The sequence below is a fragment of the Hemiscyllium ocellatum genome, chromosome 1 (assembly GCF_020745735.1).
Source record: "Hemiscyllium ocellatum isolate sHemOce1 chromosome 1, sHemOce1.pat.X.cur, whole genome shotgun sequence".
Classification (NCBI taxonomy): domain Eukaryota; kingdom Metazoa; phylum Chordata; class Chondrichthyes; order Orectolobiformes; family Hemiscylliidae; genus Hemiscyllium; species Hemiscyllium ocellatum.
The window spans coordinates 64,426,111-64,438,967 of NC_083401.1; the positions used below are offsets into that span (position 1 = coordinate 64,426,111).

General features: G+C 39.6%; 1 protein-coding gene across 1 annotated transcript in view; it reads left to right on the plus strand.

Moving 5' to 3' along the window:
• pik3c3 (phosphatidylinositol 3-kinase, catalytic subunit type 3) overlaps positions 1 to 12,857 on the plus strand; it is a 131,611-nt gene that overhangs the window by 98,837 nt on the left and 19,917 nt on the right. Inside the window, exons 18-21 of the mRNA XM_060829750.1 lie at positions 697 to 766; positions 3,109 to 3,173; positions 7,556 to 7,640; positions 11,316 to 11,390. Of these exons, the coding sequence (XP_060685733.1) occupies positions 697 to 766; positions 3,109 to 3,173; positions 7,556 to 7,640; positions 11,316 to 11,390 (295 nt within the window). The remainder of the gene's footprint in view (positions 1 to 696; positions 767 to 3,108; positions 3,174 to 7,555; positions 7,641 to 11,315; positions 11,391 to 12,857) is intronic.

Genomic DNA, 12,857 nt, shown 5'->3' on the forward strand with positions numbered 1-12,857 from the left:
TTTATAAAATTAGTTTTATATTGATGAGTGCACTACCCAGACAGACAGGCTTTTGTCATTGTGAAACATTTATTTGCTTGCCCATAATAATCTCCACTCCAAAATTCATTTATTTCATCTATTAATTGAGGGACAATACCCACAAATGAGTAGTACCTTGATATTTGCATTTAATCAATCAAATTGCACTTTGAAAGAAGTACTATTTGGTGTTGAAATTAAATTCTGTGTATTGTTTTAATAATAGATCTCTTTAATTCTTTAGGTTTGTATTTTTTAAAATCTAAGTGGATGGCGAATTTAAGATAGAACGCAGTTTTGCTCTGTTCAGTTACTATTTTGGAATGCTGTATTTTGTACTTTGTCTCCTCCACATCCTTAATATTCTCCACCCTATCCCAGGGCTGTGGCAAACGATCTAATATATGTACATTCATTAGAACCAAAGATTTTTATTGGGGAGTAGCCAGCATATGGATGCTTACTCTATCTCATTTCTGGTGCAGTGGTTCACCATGATTCCAAGGTTAGATACTAAAGCAATGAACTTGGATTGCAACAGGAATATAGATATCCTTTTTTATATGTTTATGGCATCTTTTCTTGAATGTGTGTAACTGTGAATTATTAGTGAATTCAATGTTCTAAGTTCTGAGATAATTTATTTTTCTTTTAAACTTGCACGACGTATTGTAGCTGTTACGAAAAGAAAATCTTGATTTGAAATTGACGCCCTACAAGGTGTTGGCAACGAGTACCAAACATGGTAAAGTATTTTTCCTAATTAAAGGATGTAAATATATAAAACAATTACTGTAGGATCGTATTGAGTGGAAATCAGTGCACTAGTGAATAGACACAGAATAAGATGCAGTCTTCAAGTTAAGTCAAGTTACAATGAATAACAGTTGCTCTAAATTGGCCAGAATTAGTTCATTTTCTTATAAATAAAGACGCAAATTATGTATTTATGTGATACTTGGATTTTTATCAATTGTATTTCAGGTTCCATTTGGCTGCAAAATGTATTGAAAAGTCTTTTGATACATGATAGAGAAAATCCAATATGTATCTGGCATACCTGTTAAAGCTGTGGGTGGTGCTGTAATAGGACTTCACAAGGCAGTAATTATCCCAGCATTAGATCTGAAAATAGTAGCTGACACTGTGCATGGATGGTGTTAGTTGATGCATTTATGTGCCAAAGTGCCTGTTGATCTTGTGACATGTTGGCTCTTACAACCTTACTACAGTCAACTAACAAATGATTTTAAATTATTGTAAACCTTCAGAAATTTTTTGGCAAGAAATAAGAGTGTATTCTGATATGATCATGGCTGATCTTATCTCTGCCTCAACCCATTTTCCTGGCTTCCATAACCTTTCAACTCGTTACTAATTAAATATCTGTCTATCACCTTAAATTTACTCAATGTCCCATATCCTCCGCATTCTGGGAAAGTGAATTTCACGGATTCATGATCCTTTGTGAAGTAATTTCTCTTCTCTGTTTTAAATCGGTTACCCCCTTGTCCTAAAACAATGGCCTCTCCGCCCTAGTGACTATCAAATCTTACTTTTTATGGTTTTTCAAAATTATTTTTATTAATTTGAAATTGATAAAAACAGAACATCAGTATATTTGTGGAAAGATATTAGGCAGAATTTTCTATCTGACCACGGAGGCTGGAGACTGAAGATGGGCTGATCTGACGCTTCTCCCTGGTAGCTGGTGGGTTGCCAATAGGTCAATTAAAGGGTCTAGTAAGGCAATTTTGCAGATGCCAGGAATTCTTCAGTTGATATGCGGTCCCAATGAGACAGATGCATGACAAATCAATGGAGTTAGCTTTCAGAAGTTGAGTGGAACTGGGTTAGCAAGTTTAGAACAGCATTCTGCTGATAGCCATTTAGTAGAGGACTTGCATGTCTATAATGATGGCCTTGCAACTGTGCTACTGTTAGTTTAAACTATTTTGAAAGCTCTTAAGAAAATGTATCCATCTCGAGACATACTTTCCGACATATATCAGAAGCAACCCCACTAATGGTGGGGCTGCTGATCTTTTAGTGTTGGTTAGCTACCTTTTACCATACAGTCTCAGAGGCCTAGTTGCTGCCCTTAATTGAGCCGTAGATACATTTTCTGGCCTCAAATTCTATCTCTCCAATTACTACAATAAAATTAAAAAGGAAAGACGACAACAAAGGACACCCTCTCACCCTGAGTGCTGCAATTCGAACATGGTAAAAGAACATGAGAATTACTGAATTTTAACCAATCTGCAAAACTAAGGATTGTGAAGCTGGCTGTTCACCTAACAATGCCAATGCGACCATTAAACTCCACTGCAACAGCTGCAGTATTCAAATGTCCACTCTTAATGCTCACTTCAGAGACTGACCTGTATGTCTTCCGTTTTAATTTTTTTTAATCAAAAAGGATATTGTCTAAATGGTGAGAGATAGAAAGATCTGGGTGTTTCAGTGCATGAATCTCACAGGTTAATGTGCAGGCACAGCAAGCAATCAGGAAAGCTCATGATATGTTAAGTTTTATTAGGGAATTGAATGTAGGGAAGCTTTACTTCAGTTACATGGGATATAGGTGAGACCCCATTTGGAATACTGTTTATAATACCAGCCCCTGTATTTACAGGAAGATGTTAATGCATGAGAAGCGGTTCAGAGAAGGATTACTAGACTGGTATTAAAATCAGACCAGCTGTGATATTATTAAATGGTGGAGCAAGTTCAAAGGGCCAAGGTGCTCTTGTTCTTGGTCCATATGGTTCACCTAAGGTGAAGTCCGAATAACGCTGGGCTGAAGGCTTATTCCTACCATTTCTCATGACCTTGCAGACAACCAGAAGTCTTGTCTTGTGTTAGTGTGCTGAGGATCAAGAATGCTGCTCTGAGACTCAGGTTACACTTTGTTAATATTTGCTCAAAGCTACTTTGCGTTAATAATCTAATGTTATAACTTGTTTTTTAAATATCCAAATCAGACTATGTTAAGTTGTTATGGCTATTTTCTTTGTTCTCTTAGGCAGTATAGTAATATGATTGTCTTGTTTTTATTCTACACTAATTTTTACTCTTTTACAGGCTTCATGCAGTTTATACAGTCTGTGCCTGTTGCTGAAGTATTGGCGACAGAAGGAAGTATACAGGTAAAACAAATAACATAACTGAATTAGAAGAGAGATGTTATGTTTGTAATACTAAGGTACATAACAGTAGAATTTCATTGGTAACCCCATGCCCATAATTCACCTAAAAATCTATTCATGTAGAACAAAGACCAGTACAAGACAGGAACAGATTCTTTGGCCCAAAATGTCTGTGCTGACTATGAGGCCATTCTAAACTAAAACTGACAAAACTGCAGATGCTGGAAATCCGAATGAAAACAAATTCCTGGAAAAAGCTCAGAAGATCGGACAGCATTCGTGGAAAGGAATCAGAGTCCAGTGATCCTTCCTCAGAACGGGGTTCATTTTCATAGAATATGGCATGTGATAAAGTGAAAAATGTCTAAATACATTCAATATTCAGATTTGTTTATGGAAGCTTTACATTTTAGAAAATTACAGAAATTTGATGCCACTTAAATCTGTTGTATTGCTGAAATCAGGAAAAGAAGCTGACAGATAACTAATGACTGACTTCTCTCAACTGTTTATTCATAATGAAACTACTCTGTCACAGATTATGACAGAGTCATTGAGTTATGCAGCACAGAAATAGATCCTTAGGTCCAACAACTCATCCATGCCAACCAGATATCCTAAATTAATCTCATCCTATTTGCCCCTCTGAACCCTTCCTATTCATATACCCATCCAAATTCCATTTAAATGTTGTAATTGTACCAGCCTCCCACCACTTCCTCTGGCAGCTCATTCCGTACACACACCACCCTTTGTGTGAAAAGGTTGCCCTTTAGGTCCCTTATAAATTTTGCCCCCTCACCATAAGCCTATGCCCTCTAGTTCTGTATTATCCCATTCCAGGAATCTTGTCTGTTTATCGTATCCATGCCCCTCATGATTTAACAAACTTCTGTAAAGTCATTCCTCAGCCTCTGACACTCGATAGAAAACAGCCCCAGCCTATTCTGCCTCTCCCAATAGCTCAAACCCTCCAATCCTGGCACCATCCTTGTAAATCTTTTCTGAACCCTTTCAAGTTTCACAACATCCTTCTGATAGGAGAGAGACCAGAATTGTGTACAATATTCCAAAAGTGGCCTAATGAATTTCCTGTACAGCTGCAACATGACCTCCCAATTCCTGTACTCAATACTCTGATCAATAAAGGAAAGCATACCAAACGCTGCCTTCACTATTCTATCTACCTGCGCCTCCACTTTCAAGGAGTTATGAACCTGCACTCCAAGGTCTATTTGTTCAGCAACACTCTCCATGACCTTACCATTAAGTGTATAAGACCTGCCCTGATTTGCCTTTCGAAAATGCAACACCTCACATCTATTTAAATTAAACTCCATCTGCCCCTTAGTCCGTTGGCCTTTCTGATAGATACATAAAACTTGGGAGCAGAAGGAAGCTATGTGGCCCTTCAACCCTTCCCTGACATGTGTCTCAGCTGCTCTTTTCTATCTGTTAGCCATAAACCTTAATTCATTTATATATCAAAAATCTGTTTAACTCAATCTTGGTTAGTTTAGTGTTGCTTTCTGAGCCAGAAAAATCCACAGATGTAGGAAACATCAATATATTGATGTTTCCTACTAGTTTTAGAGGAGTATAGTTTGTAAAGAAGACACCCAGCAGGGGAAGGGAACAGTTCTGATCTTTTCTTCCACACCCACCATCAAAATATGGCAAAAGCTGACTGTTTGCTTCGTACAAAGCAGTGCCTTAGGAATTACTTTCAAAGAAGAAAAGCTAATCACTAAAGTATCAAGAAATGCTGTTTCTGTGGTAGCTTTCAAAAGTCAAGGAAGTGAGAAAAAAATGTTAGAACAGGAGTAGGCCGTTCAGCCTATCAAGTTTGCTGGCCATTCCACATCATGGCTGATCATCTCCTCAGCACAGGGAAATGGAACTATCTCCATATCTCTCCAAGTTGTTTGTCTCTAGATTTCGGAGGTAAATTTCAAATTCTCAGTGCATCATTGCTATTCCAATGCCATTTCATCAGCAATGTCCATTGTAGGAACTGTATTCCTAGTATGCTAGTAATACCATGGGCGGCACCGTGGCACAGTGGTTAGCACTGCTGCCTCACAGCGCCTGTAGACCCGGGTTCAATTCCCGACTCAGGCGACTGACTGTGTGGAGTTTGCACGTTCTCCCCGTGTCTGCGTGGGTTTCCTCCGGGTGCTCCGGTTTCCTCCCACAGTCCAAAGATGTGCGGGTCAGGTGAATTGGCCAAGCTAAATTGCCCGTAGTGTTAGGTAAGGGGTAAATGTAGGGGTATGGGTGGGTTGCGCTTCGGCGGGTCGGTGTGGACTTGTTGGGCCGAAGGGCCTGTTTCCACACTGTAAGTCTAATGTAAGACCAGTATGTAACAAGATAAAAAAAATTCCTGGGCCCAATTCTTTGGATTGTCAGAGGTACACCAGGTGATGTGCTACAGGACCTGTGGCAATGCTGCCCCTTTAGCAAGGTTATGTTGTCCTTGGTTTTGTTTCAAGGGGGATTGGAAAGGCAGAGGTGCCAATTTGTCTGGGAATGGTTACTTTTAACAATGACAGGGGAATGGCCAGTTCTCCCAATTCAGATCTTTTTTCTAGTTTGGTTTGTTTAAGCAAGGAGTCAAAAACTACTGGGGACCTAGGGAAGGAGCTACAATGAAAATAAGTTTCATGCTTCAACACAGGTCTTACCTGGACTTTCTTTCTAAAATCTCTTCTGCCTGTAAGAACCGGTATTTGAATTCACCTTTGACCAACGGGTGTGCTTATGGGGCTGCAGGGATTGGAACAGTTCTTTCATTAAGTTGTGAACAAGTTGTGGATTATCAAATAATTTATTCTAAATTCTGGTTTCTTTTGTTTGTGTTTCATCCGTATGTTTAAATAAATTCTGTTTTGTTTAAAGGTGAATGGTTTGACCAATTACATCACTCCTGGAATATTCACTTTACATCTGCCTAAAAAAATAAAAGTTAGAATCTGAGCTACGTTCTTAAAACATTTTGAGGGGGTCTGGTCTGGTCCGTAATAGACTTCTGAATGCATTGTGGAGTTTCTTTCCAATGCATCCTTTCTTAAAATTTAAACATCCAATTGGCAATTGCCCTTCTCCTCATGACCCAATGAAAAGGTTTCCAAATCTGACTGAGATATCCATGAAATGCTAGACAATAATATAAAATTCTGGATAACTATAAAATTCTCCAAGCACTCATGTTAAAATCCCTGAACTGCCCCTCAAGTGAGCCTACTGCTCAAATCCCCACCTCAATCAACCATGTTACCGGCTCTGTCCTACACTCTAATTCACTTTCCTTCTCTCTATAGCTCTACAAAGAAGCTTCACCGTCTAGAATACAAAGGTTAGATTTCAAATTGGAAGATCCCTCTGAAAAATCAAGACACTGTGATCAGAAATAGGGTTTGAAGAAGAATCATACTGGACTCCATGTTAACTCTGTTCCTGTCTCCACACATACTGGGCGACACAGTGACTGTGGTTAGCACTGCTGCCTCACAGCACCAGGTACCCAGGTGACTGTGTGGAATTTGCACATTCTCCCCATGTCTGCGTGGGTTACCTTTGGGTACTCCGATTTACTCCCACAATCCAAATGTGCAAATTAGGTGAATTGGCCATGGTAAATTGCCCATAGTGTAGGTAAGGTCTGCAGGAGTAAATGTGCAGTAATGGGGAAGGGATTTGGGTGGGATACTCTTTGAAGGATCGGTGTGACTTGTTGGGCCAAAGGACCTGTTTCCATACTGTAGGGATTTGAGATTCAGACCTGAGTTTCTTCAGTATTTTCTGTGTTTGTTTTATCTTTTTTGATTTTGTTTGGAATATCTGGACCTATTGTAAGATTTCTTTTTCCATTTTAAGAAGTTCATTTATCAAATTGTTTGTATTTTATAAATAATTTATAAATCTGAATACAGTGCAAATTAGCATGAAACATTAGGATTAACAAATCTGCATTTTACAAATATTGGCTGATCGATTTCTGCCTACTACTTCCAATCACATTTTAATTTTTTGAAGTACAATTTTGTTTTATTAACTTAAATTTTATATGCATCATTATGAACTATTTGCATTTTCCTCACAGGCATTTTTAAGAGAGGAGTGAGCTCAGGTTTCATACCTGCTGATGAGCAGTGTGGGTCAGGTTAAAGTAGTTGATTAGGCTTTAGTTAATTTTTCACTTAACTTTGAAATATTAACTGACATTGGTAATTTTTCACTAATGATTCCAAATACTTAAGTGCATTTTTGTTTGAGAAAACAATCCCAAATATTTTGAATTTTGAGAGAAATAACATGAACTCTTGATCCAAAAAAAATTGAACTCCAGATTCCTTGGTAATCTAATGCCTTCAATTTTCTAGAACTTTTTCAGAAAACATGCACCCAGTGAAAAAGGGCCCTCTGGTATCAGTGCTGAGGTTATGGACACCTATGTTAAAAGCTGTGGTAAGTAATAAATATCAACAGGAAACAAAAATTTTCTAACAGGCAATAATCTCAAATATGATTTGTAGTAAAGGTATAATCTCATTTTGTGTTATGGACTTGGTCCAAAGCTCATACCTAAGCAATATGACCCATTCGATATTCTATTGAATGGAGTCCTTGGACTTATCAATGGGCTTTTGATAACATGCCACATGAACAAAGTTAGAGACAAAAAAAAAACACAGATGCTGGAATCTGAGGTAGACAGGCAGGAGGCTGGAAGAACACAGCAAGCCAGGCAGCATCACGAGGTGGAGAAGTCAATGATTTGGATGTAACGCTCCTTCAGTACTGGGAGGTGGGGTGGGTGTAAGGGGAACTGCAGATAAAGGAGGTGACGGGGACAGGGTGGTGAAGTGAGGATTTTGATGACAAAAACACTCGGACTGGCCTCGACCTTAGAACATAGAACAGTACAGCACAGAACAGACACTTCAGCCCATGATGTTGTGCTGACCACTGGTCCTCATGTATGCACCCTCAAATATCTGTGACCATATGAATGTCCAGTAGTCTCTGAAATGTCCCCAATGACCTTGCTTCCACAACTGCTGCTGGCAATGCATTCCATGCTCTCATAACTCTGTGTAAAGAACCTGCCTCTGACATCTCCTCTATACTTTCCTCTAACCAACTTAAAACTATGACCCCTCGTGTTAGTCATTTCAGCCCTGGGAAATAGTCTCTGGTTATCGACTCTATCTATGTGTCTCATTATCTTGTTTACCTCAATTAGGTCCCCTCTCCTCCTCCTTTTCTCCAATGAAAAAAGTCCAAGCTCAGTCTACCTCTCTTCATAAGATAAGCCCTCCAGTCCAGGCAGCTTCCTGGTAAACCTCCTCTGAACCCTCTCCAAAGCATCCACATCTTTGCTATAATAGGGCGACCAGAACTGGATGCAGTATTCCAAGTGCGGTCTAACCAAAGTTTTATACAGCTGCAACAAGATCTCATGACTCTTAAACTCAATACCCCTGTTAATGAAAGCCAAAACAACGTATGCTTTCATAACAACCCTGTCCACTTGGGTGGCCATTTTAAGGGATCTATGTACCTGCACACCAAGATCCCTCTGTTCCTCCACACTGCCAAGAATCCTATCCCTAATCCTGTACTCAGCTTTCAAATTCGACCTTCCAAAATGCATCATCTCGCATTTATCCAGGTTGAACTCCATCTGCGACCTCTCAGCCCATCTCTGCATCCTGTCAATGTCCCACTGCAGCCTACAACAGCCCTCTGTACTGCCAACGACACCTCCAACCTTTGTGTTGTCTGCAAACTTGCTGACCCATCCTTCAATCCCCTCATCCAAGTCATTAATAAAAATTACAAACAGTAGAGGCCCAAGAACAGAGCCCTGTGGAACACCACTCATCACTGACTTCCAGGCAGAATATTTTTCTTTTACTACCTTGCTTTAGCTGGAAGCAGAGGCCAGTTTACCACCCCCTTTATCTTCAGCTCCCTTTCCACCTATCCTCAGTTCTGAAGAAGGATTACACCCGAAACATGAACAAGGTGACATCACAACATGTAAAGAGAATGTGCCACCATGGCTAGGAAGTTGGTTAAAAATGAGAAAGCAATAATAGCTAATTAATGTTTTTATACTAGAAGATCAGCATGTACATTCTTACATGTTTCAATTATGTTGCCTCTTGCACTTTTAAACATCAGTAGATACAAGCTGAATATGTTCATCTTATCCACAGCATAGGTTACTCAATCAAAACATCCCCATAAAATTGATCAAACATGATTTTCCTTTCACAAAACATATTGTTACGACACGGCAGTGGATCCTTCTATTAATTAACCCAAACACCCAGAAAAGCTCACCTCGTCTTGTAATCGGTTCAAATGAGTGACAGAGAATTCCTAAATTCCACCATTTAAAGAAAATAATATTAATTTGTTATTTTAATTCTAAAGGTGAACATTAATCAACAATTATTCACAACTCCAAGCTCCCCCTTTCTCTTAACTGCTTATTACCTGCCTCGAACTCTAACAATATGCTGTTCCAATAAGACATTTATTAAAATTACGTCAACGTAATTTCAAAACCATACAGCTGCTGTCATCTTCAGTGTCTGTCGTCTTCCGGCTTCTCCCTAGGTTGTTTTCTTTCTTTTTACTGTGAATTTGCTTCATATGAAAAGGTACCTTTGATAGAGTTTCTCTTAATTTCTTGTATCTCTTTGTCAGTGGCAGTTACTCTCTCGCAATCGTCAAAAAGTCTGCATGTTTTGTACTCCCAATATCGGATTGTTTCATAGGTTCAATGTTGGCAAAACAGTAAATTCAAACATTATTGGGTTTTAGTATCCTGGGGGATCATTTAAGCGATTGGTTAAATTTGAATTTACCTAGATTTAACCTAGATTACTTAGTGTGGAAACAGGCCCTTCGGCCCAACAAGTCCACACCAACCCACTGAAGCGCAACCCACCCATACCCCTATATTTACCCCTTCACCTAACACTATGGGCAATTTAGCATGGCCAATTCACCTGACCTGCACATCTTTGGACAGTGGGAGAAAACCAGAGGACCCGGAGAAAACCCACGCAGATACTGGGAGAATGTGCAAACTCCACACATTCACCTGAGTCAGGAATTGAACCCGGGTCTCTGGCGCTGTGAGGCAGCAATGCTAACCATGGTGCCACCGTATTGTCAAAAGAGCAACCAAAACTCGGGTATCCATTTCACAGCCAAATATTACATATTTTCAATTTTCCAGTACACTCTGAGATTGCCATCTAGTCATATACACAGGTGCTTGTAATCTCTCAGTTCAGAACAGCATTCGCTCTCTCGCTCTCTCGCTCTCTCGCTCTCTCGCTGTCTCGCTCTCTCGCTCTCTCGCTCTCTCGCTCTCTCGCTCTCTCGCTCTCTCGCGCTCTCGCTCTCTCGCTCTCTCTCGCTCTCTCGCTCTCTCGCGCTCTCGCTCTCTCGCGCTCTCTCTCCATAACAATACTGACTTGGCCTGATTTATCTTAACCTAAGTAATCTGCTTTAATGAATCATAGGATAGAATCCCTAAAGTGTGGAAGGAGGTCATGTGGTCCATGGACACTGACTCTAGCAGGTTTTTTTATGACTGCTTAAGGTACCAGGCCTGTAGTTTCCTGCCTTCTATCTACCTCGCTTTTTTGAATAAAGAAATTACATTCACCATCTTAGAATAGAATTTGGAAAATTCAAAGCACTCATTCAGCTGTATCACTCGCCATTTCTTTTAAGACTCTGGGATGATGTCCAAGAACCTAGCATGAAGTCCATTATGATCAGCAAACTGTCAGCTCCAGCTCCAGCACTTTGAGAGTCCAGGATCTAGGCCACTTAAGAAACAGTGAAACAATTAGAATCAGTCATGCAAAAGGGACTTGAAGCAGATCAGCACAAGTACTTGATGTTTTATAGCCTCAAATTTGTCTTAGATTAAGATTAGCATTTCAGCTGTAACAACTAATCTGAGTGAATTTTGTTACTGGATTGTGAATTGGAATTAGCATATGTAATAGCATTAAAATATTATTAGCATTAATAATGAATATAAATTTAAAATGGGCAATTCCATGGATTTCAGCTTTTTAATATTTAAACTATCTAATTTTGTTGTAGCTGGATATTGTGTGATTACATACATCCTTGGAGTTGGGGACAGACATTTGGACAACCTCCTGCTGACAAAGACTGGTAAGTTTCCAATAACATAGCGCCTTTGTTATTGTGATCCAGAGCCTTTAAAATGTTTTGAAGTTGCTTTACAATCCACTTCTTTCTTCTTATTCCTCAAACTCGCATTCAGGTATATAAAAGGTAATATTAGTGGAAGATTTGTTGATCGTATAAATAGATTCAGTTTGAATAAAAATTCAGCAGGTGTCACTGCAGATCTGTTTTGTATTGCTGCTTTAGGCCAACAAAGATAGATTCCAGCATTTTGCTGCATGCTACCTTTATATGGCTCTGAATTCCATGTTTATGCAGACTTTAAAATAATTCTAAAATCTTTACATTTTTGTTCTGCCAGTCTTTGAGTGAATTATTATAATTTTTAAAAAGTTTGCAGAATAATAGTCAATATTGTGTCGTTTTTCTTGTTTATGGATGTACAGACGGTACATTGCTTTGGTAGCCTTCTTGTTTAATGTACAATGTATATATACAATACAATTCAATACAGCACAGGAACAGGCCCTTCAGCCCACCAAGCCTGTGCCAATTCCTTGTCCTTATTTAAACCCACTACTTACTTCTCGTGCATGGTATCTATCTCTCTGTTCTCCTCGCGTTCATGGGTCGATCAAGATACACCTTAAACATTGCTAACATGTCTGCTTCCACCACTTCCTCTGACGGTGCGTTCTAGGCATCCATTATCCTCTGTGTGAAACATATTTCCCTGCACTTCTCCCATAAACTTTTCCCCTTTCTTCTTGAACCTATGCCCTCTTGTAGTTGACCTTTCCACCCTAGGAGAAAACCTCTGACTATCCAGCCTCTCTAGGCCTCTTTGAATTTTGTACATCTTTATCAGGTTGCCCCTCCGCCTACATATTTCCAGTGAAACCAATCTTAGTTTATCCACCCTTCCTACTAAACCCTGCAGACCAGGCAATGTCCTGGTAAACCTTCTCTGCACCCTCTCCAAAACATCCACATCCAGTGTGGCAACCAGAATTGCGTGCAGTATTCCAAATGAGGCCTAACAAAAGTTTTGGACTGCTGTAACATATCTTGCCAACTTTTATATTTGTACCCTGGCCAATGAAGGCAAGTGTGCTGTATTCCTTCTTGACCACCATATCCACCTACGTTGCCATTTTCAGTCACCTGTGTACCACGATGCCCAGATCCCTCTATATGTCCATGCTTCTTAAGGTTCTGCCATTTATTGTATCATTCACTGCTGAATCTAATATTCCAGAATGCATCACCTCACATTTGTCTGGATATAATTCCATCTGCCTTTTCTGTGCCCAAATCTACACTTGATGTGTATCCAGCGACAATCCTCCTTACTATCTGCAAATCTGCCAATTTTGGTGTCACCCGCAAACTTAGTAATCAAGCTACCTATGTTTTCCTCCAGATCATATTCAACAAAGACCCCAGTACTGATCTCTGTGGAATACCGCTAGTTACTGAGCTCTGTTTAGA